The sequence below is a fragment of the Botrytis fragariae genome (assembly GCF_013461495.1).
Source record: "Botrytis fragariae strain BVB16 chromosome Unknown tig00000001, whole genome shotgun sequence".
Classification (NCBI taxonomy): Eukaryota; Fungi; Ascomycota; class Leotiomycetes; order Helotiales; family Sclerotiniaceae; genus Botrytis; species Botrytis fragariae.
The window spans coordinates 3,518,063-3,540,869 of record NW_023500987.1 but is presented as its reverse complement, the minus strand read 5'-3'; the positions used below and the strand labels follow the sequence as shown (position 1 = coordinate 3,540,869).

The window sequence follows — 22,807 nt, the reverse complement described above, 5'->3', positions numbered from 1 at the left end:
ACACCTTACACATTTCACATTTTCACACTTCACATTTCAATAGTCCTTCCCGCCAGTGAAGTATTGAGACAGATGTGAACCACCAACTGGGAAGATTTTTACTAGTAGCAGCAGCGTGTTTAGTCCTGGAACCGAAGATCCCCTCCTAAATGTGTCCTCTTTGAACGGAGTATGGATATTCTGGAATTTTCTAATAGTCTCCATGTACGAGTAGTATGTACTTGACTACTAACTGACACCCCTCTTTCTGCCTTTCGCCCCCCTGAAACTTCGTGGCACCATAGTTTATCGGGGAAAGCAAAATAAAAAGGGTCTCCGGCGAGAAGACTGGCGGAAAGCATGGCGAGACATGTAGATTATTCCAGAGTGAGTAATTTGTCATTCGTGCTTGGGTTAGCTAGTCTTACGATTGGGAGCTTCTCAATAAAGGTGCCTAGGTAGGTCGATATGTAATCAATGTCATTTGTTGAGTAGGAATGTCGATATATCGGCTTACAACATTCCAATTTCCCAATGCCTCTGGAGTAATGGCATGATTGTAACTCGCTGAGAGTAATCAATATCAATATGTGATCCATGGGCAGGTACCAGGTATGTAGACATAGCATGGTTGACGTGGAAAAGAAGGCTGATGACTTTCTTCCCACGATATATCCTGATTCTTGATTCTTGATCGAGGAATAGTAGGCATGTTTTGCAAGACAGATCGCCTTTGAAGCTAGGGTTTGCACTTTAGAACCCCGGTTTATGCATACAATCAAATCAAGGGGTCCAGCGGAAAGAAAGTAAAAATGTGCCGACCATCTCTGCCCTCTTGCCCTACTTACCAGAAGCGTGTAACAATTGGCGATGTGGGCAAAGCATGGTGAAATACATTCGCTCCGGAGTCCGTACATACGAGGTCCCGACTCCCTAGGTAGGTAGGTCACCCAATTCTTGAAACCCATGATATTGGATTGGATCCAGAAAAAGGTCGTTGAGATAGATGTTTGATGCTCACTCGTGCTATCGAGGGGAGAAGAATTATAGACAAGGATTATAACGTGACGCTAAGCCTCTTGCGTATCTAGTCTCAATCCTCACCCGTCTGTTGGGAGGAGGGCCAAAAATTCATCAACCATTGAGATGTCTCCCCTTGTAATCCTAGCCAAATCATGCTCATACCGTAGAAAGGCGAGAAAACCCAAAGCTTCTGTCTACTTCGTGCCATACTCTACCATACTCTACCATACTCTAACATTTGGTCTTTTCTCCGCTCCACCAGATAGATCCTTTAGAAGATCCCCTCCCTTCTTCTATTCTGTCCGTTATTCCAATCTTTGTTATTCCAACTTCAATTTGATTTCAGTTTCCCTAATAGAATCAGTCTTTTGGTTTGCTGATTTAGAAAAAGAAAAAGTCTCTATATACTGTGTATTACTAGATATAGACAGACTTTAGAGGGGAATTCCCAAAGTAGTCCCAAGCTCACTACTTTCAAAAGAAAAAAAAAAGAGGAAGGTCTGTTTTAGATTCAATTCTTGAATTTGACAGTTTGGCCAAACTTTTAGAATTCCTTCACCGAAATTCTTTTTATGATACCCCCTTCGAATACAATTTAATTTTCCTCGACCATACAATCCTCAAATATGCGTCCCGAAGTCGAGCAAGAGCTCGCCCATACGCTCCTCGTCGAGCTATTGGCATATCAATTTGCATCTCCCGTAAGATGGATTGAAACACAAGATGTGATTTTGGATGAGAAGACCACCGAAAGAATCGTCGAAATCGGTCCTGCAGATACCCTTGGTACTATGGCCAAGCGGACACTCGCCTCCAAATACGAAGCCTACGATGCAGCAAAATCTATTCAACGTCAAATTCTATGCTATAACAAAGATGCCAAGGAGATCTACTATGATGTCGACCCAGTGGAGGATGAACCTGCGGCCGCTCCAAGTGATTCTACACCAGCACCAGCAGCATCCTCAGGCTCTGCACCTGCACCAGTTGCAGCAGCTCCTCCACCAAGTGCAGGCCCAGCTGCACAAGTTCCAGATGCCCCAGTCGGAGCCATAGATATTGTGCGATCTCTGATTGCCCAAAAACTCAAGAAACCACTTTTGGAAATTCCATTGACAAAGGCCATCAAGGATCTTGTCGGAGGTAAGAATTGTATTTCTCATTGCTAGGGTTGCAGAAGCTAATCATGGGATTTCTACAGGAAAATCTACACTTCAAAACGAGATATTGGGAGATTTGGGCAAAGAATTCGGGTCAACGCCTGAGAAGCCAGAAGATACCCCTCTGGACGAGCTGGGAGCTTCGATGCAACAAACTTTCAACGGCCAATTAGGAAAACAATCATCATCTCTTGTTGCGAGGTTAATCTCCTCTAAAATGCCGGGTGGATTCAATATAACTACAGCAAGAAAATATCTGGAAACACGCTGGGGTTTAGCATCCGGCAGACAAGATGGTGTCTTGCTTTTGGCCCTGACAATGGAGCCAGCAGCACGTCTAGGATCCGAAAATGATGCCAAGGCATTCCTCGACGATGTTTCACAAAAATATGCAGCAAATGCCGGAATCAATCTTTCAACGGTATCTGCCAGTGCTGATGCAGGTGGCTCAGGTGGTGGAATGATGATGGATCCAGCTGCTCTTGATGCTTTGACCAAGGATCAGAGAGCACTTTTCAAGCAGCAGCTTGAACTCTTCGCCAGATACCTTAAGATGGATCTCCGAGCTGGTGACAAGGCGTTTATTGGCGCGCAACAATCAGAAAAGGCCCTTCAAGCACAACTCGACCTGTGGAACGTCGAACACGGAGAATTTTATGCTGCGGGTATTGAGCCTGTTTTCACTCAATTGAAAGCTAGAGTATACGATTCTTCCTGGAACTGGGCGCGACAAGATGCCTTGACAATGTACTACGATATCATTTTCGGTCGACTCCAAGCAGTTGATCGGGAAATCGTTAGTCAGTGCATTCGTATCATGAACAGATCCAACCCCACCCTTCTCGAATTTATGCAATACCACATTGATAACTGCCCGACTGAGCGTGGCGAGACTTACAAACTTGCAAAGGAGCTTGGACAATCGCTCATCGACAACTGCAGAGATGTCCTGAACGAAGCACCAGTTTACAAGGATGTTGCATTGCCAACTGGACCACATACAACAATCGATGCTCGTGGCAATCTTGATTACGCCGAAATCCCCAGATCTAGTGTCCGAAAGCTTGAGCACTATGTGCGAGAAATGGCTGACGGGGGAAAGATCTCAGAATACGGGAACCGAACCAAGGTCCAGAATGATCTCGGCCGTATTTACAAGCTGATCAAGCAGCAGCACAAGCTCTCCAAAGCATCTCAACTCCAAATCAAGAGTCTCTATAGTGATGTCATCCGCTCATTGGCGATGAGCGAAGGACAAATCATTCCAAAGGAGAACAACAGTGGCAAGAAGAACGGAGTCAAAATGAATGGTGGAAAGGCAAATGGCAATGTGAAGGCTGGAAAGGTCGAGACCATTCCATTCCTTCATTTGAAGAGAAAGGATGAGCACGGTTGGGAGTACAGCAAAAAGCTTACCGGTCTCTATCTCGATGGATTAGAGCAGGCCGCTAAATCTGGTGTCACTTTCCAAGGCAAGAACGCTTTGATGACTGGTGCCGGAGCTGGCTCAATTGGTGCCGATGTGTTGCAAGGATTGATTAGTGGTGGCGCTAAGGTTGTCGTAACTACCAGTCGATTCTCCAGACAGGTCACCGAGTACTATCAATCAATGTATGCTCGCTACGGATCCCGAGGATCTCAATTGATTGTTGTTCCCTTTAACCAAGGTAGCAAACAAGATGTTGAGGCCTTGGTCAACTATATCTACGATCCAAAGACCGGTCTTGGATGGGATCTTGACTATGTCATTCCATTCGCTGCCATTCCCGAGAACGGCCGTGAAATTGATAGCATCGACTCAAAATCTGAGCTCGCTCACCGTATCATGTTGACCAATCTTCTCCGTCTCTTGGGTTGTATCAAAACTCAGAAGTTCGAGCGAGGATTCGAGACTAGACCTGCTCAAGTTGTCTTGCCGCTCTCTCCAAATCACGGAACTTTCGGTAATGATGGTCTTTACTCCGAATCCAAGTTGGCATTGGAAACTCTGTTTAACAGATGGCACTCGGAGAGCTGGGGCAATTTCCTCACCATTTGTGGAGCTGTCATTGGATGGACTCGTGGTACTGGTCTCATGTCTGGTAACAACATTGTTGCAGAAGGTGTCGAAGCTTACGGCGTACGCACATTCTCTCAACAAGAGATGGCTTTCAACTTGTTGGGTCTTATGGCCCCTAACATTGTTGATCTCTGCCAATCCGAGCCAGTTTTCGCTGATTTGAACGGTGGTTTACAATTTATTCCTAACCTCAAGGATTTGATGACAAAACTCCGAAAGGATATTATGGAGACTAGCGAAGTCCGACAAGCTGTCACCAAGGAGACTGCTATTGAGAACAAGATTGTCAATGGTGAGGACAGTGAAGCCCTCTACAAAAAGGTCACAATTGAACCACGTGCAAACATCAAGTACGACTTCCCACAATTGCCAGACTGGAAGAAGGAAGTTGCTCCACTTAACGAAAACCTCAAGGGTATGGTTGATCTCGAAAAGGTTGTTGTCGTTACTGGTTTCGCTGAGGTTGGACCATGGGGTAATTCTCGTACTAGATGGGAAATGGAGGCATATGGTCAGTTCTCTTTGGAAGGTTGTGTTGAGATGGCCTGGATCATGGGTCTTATCAAGAACCACAATGGTAACATCAAAGGAAAATCATATGCAGGATGGGTTGATGCCAAGACTGGAGATCCAGTTGACGACAAAGATATCAAGGGCAAATACGAGAAATACATTCTCGAACACTCTGGTATCCGTTTGATTGAGCCTGAACTTTTCAATGGCTACAACCCAGAGAAGAAGCAATTGCTTCAAGAGGTAGTTATTGAAGAGGACTTGGAGCCATTCGAGACCTCCAAAGAAACTGCAGAAGAATTCAAACGTGAGCACGGCGACAAGGCTGAGATCTTTGAGATCCCAGAATCTGGAGAGTATCTCGTCCGCATGCGTAAGGGTGCTACACTACTCATTCCAAAGGCCCTTCGCTTCGATCGACTTGTCGCCGGTCAAATCCCAACTGGATGGGATGCTAAGAAATATGGTATTCCAGATGATATCATCTCGCAGGTCGATCCCGTTACCTTGTTCGTCCTTGTCTGCACTGTCGAGTCTCTTTTGGCATCTGGTATTACTGATCCATATGAGTTCTATCAATATGTGCATATCTCCGAAGTGGGTAACTGCATTGGATCTGGTATTGGTGGTACTACGGCCCTGAGAGGAATGTACAAAGACCGCTTCTTGGACAAACCACTCCAAAAGGATATTCTCCAAGAGTCTTTCATTAACACCATGAGTGCTTGGGTCAACATGTTGTTGATGTCCTCCACTGGTCCAATCAAGACTCCTGTTGGTGCTTGCGCCACGTCAGTCGAATCCGTCGATATTGGTTATGAGACTATTGTCGAAGGAAAGGCTCGTGTCTGTTTTGTTGGTGGATTCGATGACTTCCAAGAGGAAGGTTCATACGAGTTTGCCAACATGAAAGCTACCAGTAATGCTGTTGATGAAATGGCCCATGGCCGTACACCTAAAGAGATGTCTCGTCCTACCACCACCACCAGAAATGGTTTCATGGAGTCACAAGGTTGTGGTATCCAAGTCATCATGACTGCCAGACTTGCTCTTGACATGGGTGTACCAATCTATGGTATCCTTGGGTTGACCACCACTGCTACTGACAAGATCGGACGCTCCGTTCCTGCTCCAGGTCAAGGTGTTCTTACAACCGCTCGTGAAAACCCTGGCAAGTTCCCATCGCCTCTCTTGGATATTAAATACCGTCGCAGACAAGTTGAGCTTCGCAAGAAGAACATCAAGGCATGGCAAGAATCGGAACTCGAGTATCTCCATGAAGAGATTGCTGCCATGAAGGCTCAAGGAGGAGAGTTTAACGAAAGCGAATATGCCCAAGACCGAGCACAACATATCGAGCGCGAGGCTTTACGTCAAGAGCGTGAGGTTTTGAACAGTCTTGGTAACAACTTCTGGAAGAAAGATCCTACTATCGCACCTCTTCGTGGTGCCCTTGCTACTTGGGGTCTCACCATCGATGACCTCGATGTTGCATCTTTCCACGGTACCTCGACTGTTGCAAATGACAAGAACGAGTCTTCTGTCATTTGCCAACAAATGGAGCATCTTGGTCGTAAGAAGGGTAACGCTGTCATGGGTATCTTCCAAAAGTACTTGACAGGTCATCCAAAGGGTGCTGCTGGAGCTTGGATGTTCAACGGTTGTTTGCAGGTCCTCAACAGTGGTTTAGTTCCTGGTAACAGAAATGCCGACAATGTCGATCAAGTTATGGAGAAGTTCGACTACATTGTTTACCCCAGTCGCAGCATTCAAACCGATGGTATCAAGGCTTTCTCTGTTACTTCCTTCGGTTTCGGTCAAAAGGGTGCTCAAGCTATTGGTATTCATCCAAAGTATCTGTTCGCTACCCTTGACGAGCAAACATACTCGGCATACTGCACTAAGGTTGAAGCCAGACAAAAGAAGGCCTACCGTTACTTCCACAACGGAATGATCACAAATACCTTGTTCGTTGCCAAGGATCACTCACCTTACACTGACGACCAACAAGGAGCTGTCTTCCTCAACCCAGAAGCTCGTGTATCAGTCGATAAGAAGACTTCTGCTCTCACATATGCTCCAAACTTCGCCAAGAAGGTTATCAACAAGGAAAAGGCAGAGAGCACAAAGCAAATGGTCGAGTCACTTGCAAAGGGTGCTGCAACAGCTAACAACAAAGTTGGTGTTGATGTAGAGGATATTTCTGCCATCAACATTGAGAATGATACATTCTTGGAGAGAAACTTCACCGAGAAGGAGGTTGCTTACTGCAAGCAGGCACCAAACCCACAAGCATCTTTCGCTGGAAAGTGGAGTGCAAAGGAGGCAGTCTTCAAATCTCTCGGTGTTGCAAGCAAGGGAGCCGGAGCACCTTTGAAGGAAATTGAAATCACCAACAATGAAAAGGGTGCACCAATTGTCTCGGTAAGTTTAAACCCCTTCATTTCCGATTAACTTTCGCTAACGAACTTCTAGCTTCACGGTGATGCCGCAACCGCAGCAAAGAAAGCTGGTGTGAAAGAGATTAGCATTTCAATCTCGCACTCTGACACTCAAGCCATCGCAATTGCTGTTGCAGCCTTTTAAGCTTTAGATTTTTTTTGGACTCTTCTTGTACACTGGAGTTGAGTTTTAATTTTATTTTACATATTTGACTAGTATGGGATTTGCAGGCGCACATCCAGTTCTGATTCAGACGATGTGATGGAGGGAGTAAAAGGAATGGAATGCGTTTTTCAATGTGATAAGATGAGATGAAGATGAGATGAAGATGAGATCAATCAGAATTGATTATAGTCAATGGATTTGATGTAAATAGATAGATGGAAAGAAAGGAAGGAAGAAACGAGAATCACAACAATAGATTTAAACAATTTCTTTGAGATTCGTGAATCGCCTATACTTCATATATATATATATACCCATTTACGTAGACACATTTTCATAGAAAATCCAAACAAATCTGGATACATTGGATGGAGGGATACCTTGGTATATGGGACGAACGACCGGGCTGAACCGATAGTGGGCCCCCTGTTCTGCCAAATTGTGGAAAGACTAGCCGCTAGAGCTAGGTACCTTTTTACTCTAATTTGTATTGTGTCAAAATACTTTCTTTTGTATATTTTCTTTTTATGACAATTTCTTTCCAATAGTTTTGAAACTTGATTTAATTCCATGTATTTTGTTGGGAAACTTTTCAAAGGTATTATATAAGTTTGTGAATGGGATAGAAGAGTGCGAAGAGCTTGTTCTCCTGCGTAGTTACTTGTATAGCAGATAGCAGAGCACAGGGCTTCATCGGTCCAGGGGCTGTGCTCACTTTGCAGCACAGCGTGGATCAGGGCTGACAGGAAGTGGTACGTGGGGACCTCTAGTTCCTAAGCTTTATTTCTATAGGATATGAGCTCGCATCCTATGGAAATCTGGGAAAGAAAGAAAGCTCGATAGAAAAAGCAAAGTTTCTCGTAGGTTTCCGGTAGGTTTCTGGCAAAGTTAAGTTCTCAAGGCTATCTACGTATCGTGTGTCAGCAGCTAGCAGGGCAAGACGAGGGTAGCAAGGCAACGGAAACGGACTTTCGGGCATCGTACCCTTTACATTTGTACAGCCATACATACTTCTAGAATCGCACTATCGATCATACTTCTGCCAGTAAATTGTTTGGATTCGATATTGGACGGTTACTTTTCCTGATATGGTCATACTGCATACATCTATACTCCCCAACAAGACTGAACGACCCGTGGACGAGTAATACCTACCGAGTAAAAGGTTACTTACACATACATATCATATTGTAATGCAAAGAGCCTCAGCGCAACACAACACAAACTACCTGCAGTCATCCTTTCGCGCTCTTCATTTCTCCTGCAGACACAGACCTCACCATCATTCATTCAAAGTGCTACCGTGCCAGCATACTTGATGACTTGTGCAATCGTTCAATTTATTGTTTTGACTAGTACATATATTTGATCACTACATTCTTTACATTCCATACAGTACCGCGGATTGAGATTTGGTTATTTGGGAGGAGGGATTGGATTAGATATTACGGAAACGGGCTCGATATTACACACATACCCTTCGATTGATCGATTGAAAGCGAACATAAACACGACCCCGAACACTACTGGCGCAAGATTTGTCGATAAAGATTAGTACAAGTGGAAGTGGAAGTGGAGTGGCCTCTGCGCGAGACGGTCGGGCTAGGAGACGCTTTGCGAATTAGGTCATCCCGTCCTTGGTGAAGTGGTGCGTCTGGAATATATTTTTATATACGAACTATTCGAAGCCATATTCACTACTCGCGAGCTACGCTCGTAAGCTCCCGCCCACATGTCGGACGATTTTGCGGCTCCCATAAAGGGCATCATAAAGGCACTAGATGCGGGGATAAAGTTAACGAAGAGGGTTGCGAGATCTGCGAGCGAAGGGCCGAGTAATTTAATTTATATATCGGAGTTGGCACAAAATTTACAGAAGAATTTGGAAAAGACTAGTCAGGCTATTGCGGATGCTTATAGAGATGCTGTAGGATCATACGGTGAAGATTTTGCTAAGGCGTTAATGGAGGATGGTAAGTGATGTTAAGGAATATGGAAATATATGGGAGTTGTTGACTGACGATGTGGTAGAATCTATTCAAAATCGATTGAAAGAGGTTAAGATTGATCTGAGGGATCAAATTGATGAATGTCAGGATTTCGATGAAAACCTCGAATCTTTTCAAGCATCAGCTTTTACAAATGTTAAACAACAATCGAAAAGATGTCGGACAGAATGTACTTTTATTTTCAACAATCTTCGGGATCGGATAGATCAGACGGATCGTCATCACTTTCGGATGGAGGATAGATCTCCCCCATTGAGTCCTGCACATGTACCGATTATGGAACAATCTCCTCGAAGACCACCGGTAACAGGTTCTATAAATTCTACCGCTCCACCATATTCATCACTGCCCTCCCAGATTGATAGACAAGTTATTGATCATAAAATTTCATTATCTGATCCTCCAAGGAGATCTCCCAAAAAGGAAGATCCATGGAGTCTGAGCGGACCATATTTCGATGTGGGACCAAGGACTCCTCCTCGTGGTCCATCTCCAGAACCAAGTTATCAAGAATCGATACAAGCTACACCTCCTCCCAAATATGGATATGAAACACCACCTTCAAAGCAAATATTAATAGCTAAAGAACTGGTTTGTCAACGACTGAATGCGAATGAGGAATTTCTAGAACGAAGGAAACAGTCTCGTATGTCATTCCATGATGAAATACGGAAATCGGTTTCCTCGATAGAAGAGAATAGGGCAAGCGAAACTTTTAGTGATGGGTCGATGCTTACATCTCCTTGGTCTTCATATTCGTCAGCTAGTAGTCCAATAGAGAGGCATAGTTCTAGAGGAAGTGGATATGATGATTTGATAGGACGGAAAAGGAGTCAAGGTCAGACTTCTCAGGGAGGAAGTTCAAGGAATGGATCATTACGGGATCGAGATGCTACACCTGCATCTTCGAGTACGACGAAACCGGATAATGAATATTTCCCTACCGCCTCACTGAAACCTCCGACGCCAATCTCGGCGACGCCCTTGAGTCCTGGTATTAGCGAATATCAACCTTCAGAATCAGGAACTTCGTTATGGTTGAAAAGTCCAGTTAGTCCACCAATCTCTGAAATACATGATCCAGCTTCATGGGGCAGACTGGCAACTGCAACCACAACCCCAACCTCCACTACATCCTTGGCCACCACATTACAACTGCCTGGTTTTGGTAATGGAGTTGAAGATGGATTAGAAGTTGTTCCTGTTATCGAAAGTGGTTTAGAAGTTGTACCAACTCAAGATCCAGAACCAGTACCAATACAACTTCCAAATCCTATTCCAGAAAATCGAAGTCAAAGTCAACTAGCAATGCATAGAGCCACTCCTTCAATGAAAAGTATAGATTGTCCTATGAGGCATGATAGTTCGTTTTATAAATTCGATGGATTTTGTCCCGGGGCTAAAGCAATGATTAGAGGGGAAACTGGATTTAAAGTCGTTAAAAGACCTTCTGTATGTAGAATTGCTTCCTCTTTACTTTTACTTTGTTCATTATTTCATTGGTCAGATATTATTCGCGTTCCCTTGCTAATACTTAGGTTTGTCTGTACTAACAGAAGGATCAGGGCCATTATAGTGCTACTCTCAGTGCGAGATGTATTAAATGTGCTTATGAGGTTGGATGGAATGACGTGGAAAAGGATAGATTACTTGATCGTATGTGTAAATTATCTTTTGAGCGTGGGGGAGGATGCTAATCTTAGTTTGTGTATAGGTTCTGGTATATATTCTAATACCGGTATTCGATGGCGTCAACGATTTATTTCCAAATGTCATCTTAAAACGTCTTCAATAGATGATCCTATCTACGGTGTATGTAGTCAATCCTTTCCTCCTGCGCTCTGAACTCAAACAAATAGCTAACATCGCAATCCAGTGTATATTCTGTATTGAAGATCACCGCACAGTTGAAGAACACGATGCAACCGTTTTCTTTAGCGTAACATCCTTATTTCGTCACCTAGCCCGTCACCCTCGTCCCCTTCCCCAAGTAGCAGGGATCACAACCGTCTACGGAATCCAACCTCCTTCAGTCCTTGATTTCGACATTCAATTCACAATCCACGAACCTAAATTTTCTCCCTACTGCATGTCTGAGATCACATCCAAAGTGGCATCTCGTCCTGCTGCTCACGCAATAACAACCCATCATCCAAAACCTGTCGCCAAAACTTTTCGTGATCCTGACGGTCAACAAAGTATGCATTTTGCAGACGGTGCGAAAATTGTAGGGATTACGTTTCCGGAACGCTTTGGAGGTACTTGGTGTATAGGGTATCATGATGGCGAACGAGGATCTTTTCCCGCAAACACTGTTTCTTTCCTCTCACCACCGCGAGATGAAGTAAAAATGAATCCACAGAGTTCTCTCCAAGCTGTTGCAAAATGGGATTGGAAACCCAAAGATAAAGAAGAAGGATGGCTTAAATTTTCAAAAGGAGAGAGAATATATAGCGTAGGGTATGCATGGCAAGATCAATGGTGTTGGAGTGGTTGTACTAGTAAAGGCAAATGGGGACTTTTCCCGAGTAGTTTTGTGGAGGATTTAATAAGTACGGATTCTTCGTCTGGTAATGCTAAAGCGTCGAAGATATTAGGCACGGATATTGAGAAAAAGGAAAGAGGGGGTTTGGGAGCAGCTTTTGGATTCTCGGGAGGAAAAGGGAGGATGGTTAGTTTTCCTTCTAGTTTGAGTAGGAATAGGAGTGCGAGGGGACCGCAAAGTCCGGTGCAGAAAGAGGGAGAGGCGCTGAGGGAAAGAAGTGGAAGTTCGCTGAGTGGCTTGATGGGATATGGACATCGGAGGGCGGCGAGCGTGAGGAGTAATGGGAGTACGGCGAGCACGCCTAGCAGTCCGTTGGTGGGGGTGCAGTCGGGGTTGGAGGTGGATGTGGGGGTGAGACCGGGGACTTCGGGGGGAGATGGTGGGTTAGGTGGTGGGGGTGGAAATAGGGGGAGTGGTGGAAGTGTAGGGTCGGCTTCGAAGGGCGCGCCGGGCAATGTGAATAGAGGGAGTAATGGGAGTATGAGTGGGGGTATTTTGGGGAGTAGTTGGTTGAGGAGTTAGGGGTTGGTGGGTGAATGAAAGAGGGAGGGGGATTGGATGGTAGTAAAAGATGGGATCCCAACTATGACTACCTATGATAATAACGACAATCACACACACATGTACTCGCAAACATGAATATATATCTCAATGCAAAGATAAAGATAAAGATAAAGATAAAGATAAAGATAAGGCGAGCGCAAATACACACGCAAACGCAAAAGAAAGAAAGGAAGGAAGAAGAGGAAGTTATTGAGCACTCCAGGTGATGTGGGATGGGAGTCGGAATTCTGAATGGATGAATGGATGGATGGATGAATAATTTGAATTCGACGGAATGGGATTCGATTTCGATTGGGAATTCACCATGGATATGTGACTTGCAGGGCTGGAATGGAAACCGGAGAATGGAGAATGGAGAAATGCATATGAGGATTTGGATTTGATGGGTTTGGAGCTGGACCTGGGATTTGGATGTGGATGTGGATTGGATTGGATTGGATTGGATTGGATTGGATTGGATTGGCTTTGACTTGGATTTGAAAGTTGGGATACCATAGTTATATTTAGGAGTATAGTTGAAGGCTTCTTTTACTTTTGGCTTGTTTTTGCTTGTTGAGTGTAGACTTGGTGGGTGTAATTTATTGATTCATAAAAGAAGCACATCCCATCCTATTTATTTATTTCAACATTTCATTCCATTCCATTCATATCACGATTCCACGCTATGCATACCTAGATAGATGCTATGAAGAGAATCAAACCCAACAAAAAAGGACGATGAAAAATGATCAAACGCACAAAAAGCCCGTATGAATATCTCCCTCGCTTCGACTTCGCTTTTTCCCTCCCGATTTCCATTTCCATTTTCGATTCCTACTCTCCCCTTACCCTCATCCGTGAACCCTATCCTTGCCCATCCAACCACAAAGTCATCAAGAACAATAAGACGAAAACCTAATCAAAGTTCCTTCTTCGATTCCACATTCGGAGCCGTCTTATTAATAAAACTTCTTCCCATCGCGATAGTTTCTCCCTGTCCTCTTTGTCTCTGCCAGAATCTATTGATTTCGTCAGTCTCCAATACCATCACATGCAATTCCGTAACTTCTGAAGCATACCTCTCCTCTGCAGTTCCATGACCTCTCAAACTCGATTCTCTTGCTTCTTCCTCTAGCGTATTTCTACTAATCTTCTCCCCATTTGTAATTCCTCCTGAAGCAGCCTTCTCCGCAGCTTCTTGCGATATCGTTTCTTGTAAATATTGTCTATCACACCCGCAATTAGTTTACGCCTCAAAGTAAAAAACCTATAGACACCCTTTAAACGGACGAGAAAAGGGGCACAAACGAAGCAAACATGGCAGGAACAACATACTTCCTAACTGCAAATCTTTCCCTTCTCTCTCTCTGCAATCCCGGACTATCAATCTTACTCAATGCCAATCGAATACCTCTTCTCAAAGTCAAATAGATATGTTCCGAAAAAAACATAGTAAGTAACACTCCCCAACCCGTCATTTTACTTGGTGTTCCATCCGGTCCAAATCCATCCCCCGAAAATAGGTACACCAGAGCTGCCGTACTAAGACTTCCCAACCATGACAAGAAACCCAATGCATCAAGCCATGGGCCTATAGAATCCGCGCGCCATGGAACAGGGCGTTGAGTTTCCAGTGCGATCTTGAGAGCATCACCTCTGAGTTCAATCCAATTATTAATCAAGAAAGAAAGACCAGTAAGGGGCCAAACGACTGAGAAGAGAGATAAATAACCGAATTGAATAACCATTTCTCGGAAATCTGTTGTTACGTCATAGATACCCAATTCAGCTTCATTTCTTACACGGGTTAAGAATGCGGCCTCTTCTGGATGATCACTTTCCGGTGTTGAGGAACCTCCACGTTTAGCGGCACGATCAGCTTGGACTTCTTTGTATTTTCTGAAGACGCTACGTTTGACATATGGAACAATAATTTCGAGTGCGAAATTGACGATTTGTGCTGTAACTGTAAAGTAGATGACCTGTTTCTTTAATCTGTCAGGATTAATTTGGAATCCGGCTTTTGGTGCTGTCATTTGTTCATCATTCTCCGCAAATGGTCTCACGGCCATTTGGAAAATATCGAGATGAGGGACGATGTGTTGAGCAAATGGAACATAGACGAATGCTGTGAGGAAGATTGGCATGTAAGATGTTATGAAATTGAGGACGAAGATCTTTTGAACCATTGCTGCATCATGTGCTATTGAAGGTTAGAATTATTAAAACTAGGGCACATGGGATAGTCACTTACCGTCAGTAGTTTCATAATTCTCAAGATCTGTCAATTTTGAGGCAAATCCTGTCAAAAGAACAGACAGTGTTGGCATGAACACTGTCAGGATGACAGTTGGTAAGAAAGTCTATCTATTGTTAGCTGAGTTCAAATTTATGACCAATATACTTACCAAATATGCCTTGAATGGACCATTGTAAACTTCAGAAATGAAGATCTCGATTGCAAAGCAAGTTGCAATCAAACTTCCCAGTATAACAACAGCACAGAGTGCGAAAGGTACTTGCAGCAATTGACGACTCAATCTTTTCACTGGAGAGTAAAACTTGATCTGCTCTCCAGTAACCGGATCCTTGATTTCTCTTTCATGCTTGAAGTCGGGTCTTTTGTGTTGAATTTTGGATACTCCTCGAACACCCCATTGTACTGCAAGATCAGTTTCTTGTTTCTTCCAGTATTCCGTGTAGACGATTCCCCACAAGCCATTGACTACGGCATATATTGGGGAGTATTGACCGAAGAGAACCCAAGCGCAAAATCCGAATGCCGCAGGAAATACCAAAAACATGAAATAAGATTGTAGAAAGGCGAAATAAAATCCAATCTTTTCACCAAATCTGTCTTTGATATCCTCTAGATCCTTGGTTGTCAGAAGATACTTGGAGGTAATTTCCTTAATCCAAGCCTTATTGAATTCATGGTCATGAAGGGGGAATATCGATTCGACTCCCTTCCACTCTCCTCTCTTAGGCGTGATTCCAGCACCACCTTCATTTCTCGGTTTTGTGATCAACAAGTATACTAATCTTAGTCGTTCAGCTTCAGTCATTGGTTCTGCACTCAAAGCCTCTTGCATATTCTTTTCTGGTGCAGCTGTTCGAACTCCATATAACCAATCTTGTACTCTGGAGCGATATACTTCGGATCGCAGATGTCTGTCCGAAGCAGCTTTGACAAATATAAGAAGTGAACAGTTATCTCCATTTCGCACTTCAGTCATCAACCCAACATCGTTGAGAGCTTCGATAAGCTTCACGAATTGTGCTTCGGCTTCGACCTTGTCTGGCGGGGTAAATTAGTTATCTGCGAAATTGAATGGGGAGCATTGGGTTGTCATACTTGTAGTAGCAAAACGATAATCGATTACAAAGTCGACTCTGTGCAAAATCTGATCAGCTAATGTTTACCAACCCCTCCTGTTCACTTACTCAAAATTGGTATTTAAAGCATTTCCAAGAGCTGGATTTGGCTCGTAAATACTCTTGAGCGAAGCCATATTGTCGATGCAAATCTGCCAGAAGAACTTTGATCGACTCGAGTTTCCGCAGATATGTAGCAGAAGATATAAAATCAACAAGAGGTGAAAAGTTGGTAAATAACCAGCTCTTTGTTGAATGATAATATTCACACAAGCTTCAATCAAGCCATCAAACATCCATGACGAAATCGGCGCTAAATTTGGGGATCCTGAATTTATCCCTGTCGCGTCACCTATCTTGAAGCTTGGCCTTGGTGAAGCTATAGAGTGCACACATACACCCCACGTTTATTCCGGTTGAGTATCAATTGACTAGGTAAGGGTACAATAGACAGATAACTACCTTCTCTAGTGAATTCCAATATCGGTTACGCTTTATGGAAATGTGTCTACTTTATCCTGGATGTCGAAAGGCAACTCTTAATTGAGGATTGACCTAATCATAGGTATATCTAATCAACACTCAAGAGCAAATTGCTAAAACTACCTGGTATCCGCCAACAGGCGCCAGCACACCTCAATCATGGCACCCAAACAAAAGACCATATACCCATGGTCTCGTCGAAATAATATATTTGATCCTCCAACTCCTCTTGATTCTCTCCTCGAATCTCCTCTCCGCACATTGATCTTCTACCTCCATACCATCTTCCTCTATTTCCGTGGCACCTCTTTCAAACCTCCCCGAAACAAACCTCCCGTTCGAGTCGTGTGTATCTCAGATACACATTGCAATACATTGCCAATTCCGTCTGGAGATCTTTTAATACATGCAGGAGATTTGACAAATGCGGGTACGGTGGGAGAAATACAAGCCCAGATAGATTGGTTGGACCAACAGCCGCATAGAGAGAAAGTGTTTATTTGTGGAAACCATGATAGTTATTTTGATCCCAAATCAAGGAAGGAAGAAGATAAGAAGAGGAAATTGAATTTTAGAAGTTTACATTATTTGGAGAACAGAGCTATCACATTGAAATTCAAGGGCGGGAGAAAGCTCAAGGTTTATGGATCACCCGATATCCCTCAATGTGGTGGTTCTGATTTTGCGTAAGAAGCCCGCAATCCTTTGGGGAGAATTTGAATGCTAATCGTATTCTCAATTGCCAGGTTTCAATATCAAAGACATCTTGCGCCGTGGGACAATCGTATACCGAAAGATACAGATATTCTAATTACACACTGTCCACCTCGCCATCACCTCGATATCAACCTAGGTTGTAAGTCGTTACTGGAAGAAATATGGAAGGTCAAACCTAGACTTCATGTGTTTGGGCATATACATTCCGGACATGGTCGCGAAGCTGTGTTCTGGGACAAGGGACAAGAAGCTTATGAGAGACTTATGGAAAGGAAGAGAGGAGGCATAATCATGGACTTTGTACCAAGTTTGGCATGGATAGATGCTGTGAAAGTGATTTGGTATGGAGTAAAGGGCATCTTATGGCAAAGACTAATGGTTGGTCCTGCTGGTGGAAACGGTGGTTTGATGATCAATGCTGCGGTTGTTTATCAATCATCGACCGATGTGGGGAATCCAGTTGAAGTTGTAGAGCTATGAATGATGAACGTAATAGCGATTGAGAAGTCTATCCTCAAGAAAACATAGGATAAGATATGACATATAACTTTCCATAGCTCAGGACTTGTAGAGGTGACATGTGCTTTGAACTTCATTCACTGACAATATACTCGCCCCCCTTTGGAAGATGTTCCATAGTCCTTCGGTACTTCAAGACGGTAGTGACATAGTATTTCAAGTCGTCCTCCTTTACATCAACCGGTCTGAATAACTGGAATCATAGAAACAGATGACACCTGGGTATCTAATATCTGATATCTTATTGGTCAAACCACTTTCATCCTTACCGTAGCTCTCCCCGCATCCGAAGTCGGTGGGGCTGCTGGGCTCTCATCGTCAAGGTACGGGGATAAGTTGTTATCGAGGTCTGGTGGGTCAAAGTATGATTTGTATTTCGAAATGCAACCTTCCTTAAATACTTTCTAGCACCACGTAAATTCCTGTAAAGAGAATGCAATGAGAGATAAATCTCAACCAGACTTTATCTCCAGTTTCGCATTGACACAATTACAAATACACATGCTTGCTTGGACGGTGACTCCTCCCAAATCGGTATACCTTCTGTGTTTCATTCGTTCGCCATTCATCCGAAAAGGCGAATCTGAATTGAGAGGCTGGATATGCCGAGCATGGAATTCCTTTCTTTTCTTTTCCGTTACCTCAATAGGGACCTCTATTTCCGAGGCTACTCCACAAAATATCTTTAGGTCTTAGCTATTGACTTTGATAGTATATACACTCGGGTTTCTCTTCTTTTATTTAGCATCTTTCTTGAATTTATCATCTTTCTCTCACTTACATATCTCTTCTCCAATTGCCATTGTGATTGCGATTCTGAAGATATCAAGACATTGGATTATCACAAGCTAAACGGAAAGATGGCCAAGTTAACTGGACAAGAAGTTGCAGAACATAACTCGAAAGAGTCATGTTGGGTTATTGTTCATGTATGTATTTGCCTCATTGTATGGAGGGGCAAGGACTGACTCTTGATATAGGGAAAAGCTTATGACGTTACGGAATTCTTACCTGGTATGAAGATACAAGTGGTATCAGGAAAAGCTATATATTAATTATCTCGACAGAACATCCTGGTGGACCTAAGATCATTCTCAAATATGCCGTAAATATCCCTCAGAAATTTATCAATGGTATGCAGAGAAATTAACTTTGTAATATAGGGCAAAGATGCTACAGAAGAATACGAGCCAATTCATCCCCCTGATACTCTCGATAAATTTCTAGATAAATCGAAACATCTAGGACCAGTTGATATGGGCACAGTCGAGAAGGAAGAGAAGGAATTTGATCCAGATGAAGAGGCAAGACAAGAAAGAATTTCACGTATGCCAATTCTAGAACAATGCTACAATTTGATGGATTTCGAGTCTGTGGCAAGAAGGGTTATGAAGAAGACTGCTTGGGCATACTATTCTAGCGGTGCCGATGATGAAATTGTAAGACAGACCCTTCCTGACTTCAACATTGATGCAATGGCTAACATTAGTAGACTATGCGAGAAAATCATTCCGCCTTTCATAAGATATGGTTTCGACCAAAGGTTCTTGTGGATGTGGAAAAGGTCGATTTTACTACAACTATGCTTGGAACGAAAGTCGATATCCCTTTCTATGTGACAGCTACAGCTTTAGGAAAGCTTGGACACCCCGAAGGAGAGGTCGTCTTCACACGAGCGGCGAAGAAACACAATGTTATACAAATGATTCCTACTCTAGCATCTTGCTCGTTTGATGAAATCATGGATGCCGCAGAGGGACAGCAGGTTCAATGGTTACAATTATACGTCAATAAGGATCGAGAGATTACAAAGAAGATTGTTCAACATGCCGAACATCGTGGTTGCAAGGGTCTATTCATCACAGTCGATGCTCCTCAATTAGGAAGAAGAGAAAAGGATATGCGTTCAAAGTTTACGGATGTAGGATCTTCTGTTCAATCAAGCAGTGGGCAATCCACGGATAACTCTCAAGGTGCAGCACGAGCTATTTCGAGTTTTATCGATCCAGCTTTGAGTTGGAAAGATATTCCTTGGTTCAAGTCTATTACCAAGATGCCTATCATTCTCAAGGGTGTTCAACGTGTAGAAGATGTTATTCGAGCTGTCGAATGTGGCGTTCAAGGTGTTGTACTCTCTAATCACGGAGGCCGTCAATTAGATTTTGCTCGATCAGGTATCGAAGTTCTCGCAGAGGTTATGCCTGTTCTTCGAGAACGGGGATGGGAAAATCGTATCGAGATTTATATTGATGGCGGCATCAGAAGATCCACGGATATTATCAAAGCACTTTGCTTAGGTGCTAAAGGTGTTGGAATCGGTAGACCTTTCTTGTATGCTATGAGTGCGTATGGATTGGCGGGTGTAGATCGTGCTATGCAGTTATTGAAAGATGAGATGGAAATGAATATGAGGTTGATTGGGTGTTCGAGTGTGGATCAGTTGAATCCGACATTGATCGACACTAGAGGATTAAGTTCACATACTACAATGGTTCCGATTGATACTTTGGTAAGTATCCTTCTCTTGATATGATATGGGAAATGACTGGCAGCTAACAGCTAAATAGGGTATGACGACTTATGATCCTCTGGCGAATCCAGCAGAGAAAGCCAAGGCGAAGTTGTGAAGTTGTGAAGTTGTAGCAGATATATGGAGGAAGATGCGTATTTGTGGGGTGGAACTTTTTGATTAGAGAAAGAAGACTTGTACACATAATTCGAGACATTCACATATTTTAAATATCAATAACGCGGAACTTAAATATTACCATAGTATTTATTCATGTTGGGGTTTCTGCATTAGGAAACGCGCCATAGGATCGCCAGTTAATGAACTCACTCACCTGTACCGAACCCCACCATCTTTCCCCATCTCCACATCTCTTCGTGTTGATTCCGACACTGATACAACCTCAGAAAGGATGGAGGATTTCAATGTCCCTAGCAACGAAAGAATTAATCTACTAAAAGTTTTCCAAGAAAAAGTAGGAGATGTACCTCCATACTTCTGGGCTTTCTGTCAAGTGTGTGACCTTCAGGCACTTCAAAAACTTATAGACATTGCTCGCATTTCCCCTGTAATGGTTCGTATTTTTGCGACCCAAGCCTTTATAACAGTATTGTACTGTAAGTAGAATATATAATCTGCTTTTTTTTTCTTTATTGCTATTGATTTATAGGGACGCAAAGTAATCAAGGAACATTGCGTGTTTCCACTCCAAACACAACACAATCGAAACGGGGCTTGGGCTCATCTTCAACCAATTCTCCGCTTGCTAAGAGGCAAAAAACGACAGGTTCACCTGTCAGTTCCTCCCTTGCTGACAAGCAGACGAGTACCAATTCCCCTGTTAGTTCGCCGTCGTTGTATAGAAGCAAGGCTGCTTCGGATCTGGTAAGCTTGAAATGCACATTTCTTTACTATTTGAAGCTCATATTTTATAGGCTAAGGATCGTGACCACCATTGCTGTGTGCTTACTGGCGATTCAGTCATCGAAGTAGCACATATATACCCTTTTTGCCGGATATCGACTTCAGAAGAGAACATTTTTGGGGCGAGACACATGTTTTGGGAGTATTTGAGAAACTTCTGGTCAGAGGAGAAAGTGGCTGCTTGGAAAGCTGAAATTTTTCCAAGAGGGCTATCTGAAATAGGAGACGAAAAGGTTGATAATCGAATAACATTGTCAAAGACGGCACATGTCCAATGGAATCGAGGGGCGTTTGCCTTGAAGCCAATTTCTATCTCTGACGACAAAACCACATTGAAAGTCCAGTTTTTTTGGCAGAAGAAACAGACCGACATCCGATCAACTATGAATCTAATGACAGCACCTATCTCCACTGAGAACCTCGATCACAATGAGGGTGCATTTGATTACGGCTATACATCGCTATACTGTCCGGGCGGCAAAGCCATCAAATCCGGCCAAATCTTCGAACTCAAGACTGCCGATCCAATAAAGCAACCCCTCCCAAGTCTCAAGCTCCTTGAACTCCAATGGGCTTTAATGCGTGTGATAGGTATGGCTGGGGCTGCCTTTCCCTATGAACCAAGTTCTGGAGACGATTCGGACGAGGATATTCCGGGTTTGGATTTAGATGAAGTAGGAGACACATCTGTTCTTTCAGAGATTCTGCAAGGAAATCCGCTAGAACTGCCGTGCGAAGTGAACAAACTCCGTGCGGATGGCCCTAAGCATTATACAAAGGAAGCGAAGGGAGATAGAGTAGGAATGGGTACTGATTGTGTAGCATAAAGGAAATGTAAAGTAGAAGGTTTTGTTTTGGGAATTTGAAGAACGTGTTTCAATCTTCTCATCTGCTAAAGAGAGGCTATGTACTATCAAAGCAACCCCAAAAAGCAGTTAAATCACCTGCGTCTAGAAAATTACAATAAAATGCAAAATCCCATATCTGTACGACTCGGACCAAACGCTCCTACCGATTTCATGCCCTGGCCCGATCTAAGCCGAAACGTACTGCGTAGCCCATCAGCCCGTTCATTCCAAGCCATACCTTGAAATACTTGCTAAATGCAGTCATGAGTACATATGTTTCACACCGCAAATTTGAAGATTAAACTACTTTGAATCTTCTCTGCGTCAGAATGCATCACAGCTGATCGACTTAACGACTATGAGAACCTTTGAAAGTCATGTGTGCTGCAAAGAACAAGAAACTCGGGGTTCTTCATTCTGCTTTCAACGACAGGGATTTTTTTTATACCTGGGCATTGATCTCTGGGCATTAGATTTCTACTTTTACCCCCCTAGTTTTTAAGGTTTGGGGGGGATTATTCTAGGGGTGGGATTTCTTAGGTGCGTCATGGTGGATTCTAGCTCACTGGGTCTACCTGTCAGACTTGATATTAAGAGAGGACTGAGAAAGTATTATGGTATAGTATGGTAAAGTAGTCCAAAAAGCAATTTCGATAATTTAAATAAAGGTTATCTAGCATACATTCTTTTTTTGGGTTTTGGTTTTCGAATTCGGAACTTGATCTTGGTTGTTGCGTGAAGACATATAACAAGTTTGGTGTATATTGTGCAACTTTCATCGAGTTTGCTATCGTCGGTTTGATTTGTTTATCTGCTTGTTCGTTTGATTGTCTGTTTGTGCGGCTTACTAGGTACTTGCTTGTATTGGTTTCAGACGGGTTTGTCGAGAGCTTGGAATAGATAATGTGGAAGAGACAGAGTTTGAATACGCATATAAATTGAATTTGGGCAGATAGATTGGTTAGGATTGATTTGCATACCTAGGATTGCGTCG

General features: G+C 43.3%; 5 protein-coding genes across 5 annotated transcripts; 4 read left to right on the top strand and 1 right to left on the bottom strand.

Annotated features, from left to right (window-relative positions):
- Window positions 1-1,628: 1,628 nt before the first annotated feature.
- Window positions 1,629-7,504, top strand: Bfra_001076 (putative fatty acid synthase subunit alpha protein; the record flags this gene model as incomplete). Its single annotated transcript, XM_037331516.1, has 3 exons — window positions 1,629-2,145; window positions 2,204-7,158; window positions 7,210-7,504. The coding sequence occupies 3 exons, from the start codon at window positions 1,629-1,631 to the stop codon at window positions 7,318-7,320; spliced, it is 5,583 nt and encodes a 1,860-aa protein (XP_037197849.1). The 3' UTR covers window positions 7,321-7,504.
- A 1,569-nt stretch (window positions 7,505-9,073) lies between these two features.
- On the top strand, window positions 9,074-12,417 carry Bfra_001075 (putative sh3 domain-containing protein; the record flags this gene model as incomplete). Its single annotated transcript, XM_037331515.1, has 5 exons — window positions 9,074-9,314; window positions 9,373-10,802; window positions 10,907-11,006; window positions 11,065-11,162; window positions 11,227-12,417. The coding sequence occupies 5 exons, from the start codon at window positions 9,074-9,076 to the stop codon at window positions 12,415-12,417; spliced, it is 3,060 nt and encodes a 1,019-aa protein (XP_037197848.1).
- A 940-nt stretch (window positions 12,418-13,357) lies between these two features.
- Window positions 13,358-15,950, bottom strand: Bfra_001074 (putative plasma membrane channel protein; the record flags this gene model as incomplete). Its single annotated transcript, XM_037331514.1, has 7 exons — window positions 13,358-13,457; window positions 13,518-13,664; window positions 13,774-14,641; window positions 14,693-14,801; window positions 14,847-15,736; window positions 15,794-15,831; window positions 15,883-15,950. The coding sequence occupies 7 exons, from the start codon at window positions 15,948-15,950 to the stop codon at window positions 13,358-13,360; spliced, it is 2,220 nt and encodes a 739-aa protein (XP_037197847.1).
- A 505-nt stretch (window positions 15,951-16,455) lies between these two features.
- On the top strand, window positions 16,456-17,493 carry Bfra_001073 (putative calcineurin-like phosphoesterase protein; the record flags this gene model as incomplete). Its single annotated transcript, XM_037331513.1, has 2 exons — window positions 16,456-16,982; window positions 17,043-17,493. The coding sequence occupies 2 exons, from the start codon at window positions 16,456-16,458 to the stop codon at window positions 17,491-17,493; spliced, it is 978 nt and encodes a 325-aa protein (XP_037197846.1).
- Window positions 17,494-18,392: 899 nt separating this feature from the next.
- Bfra_001072 (putative cytochrome b2 protein) lies at window positions 18,393-21,792 on the top strand (the record flags this gene model as incomplete). Its single annotated transcript, XM_037331512.1, has 9 exons — window positions 18,393-18,461; window positions 18,513-18,546; window positions 18,600-18,637; window positions 18,696-18,971; window positions 19,025-20,041; window positions 20,100-20,155; window positions 20,306-20,658; window positions 20,712-20,926; window positions 20,977-21,792. 9 exons carry the CDS (start codon window positions 18,393-18,395, stop codon window positions 21,790-21,792), a joined length of 2,874 nt encoding a protein of 957 aa, XP_037197845.1.
- Between the last annotated feature and the right edge of the window lie 1,015 nt (window positions 21,793-22,807).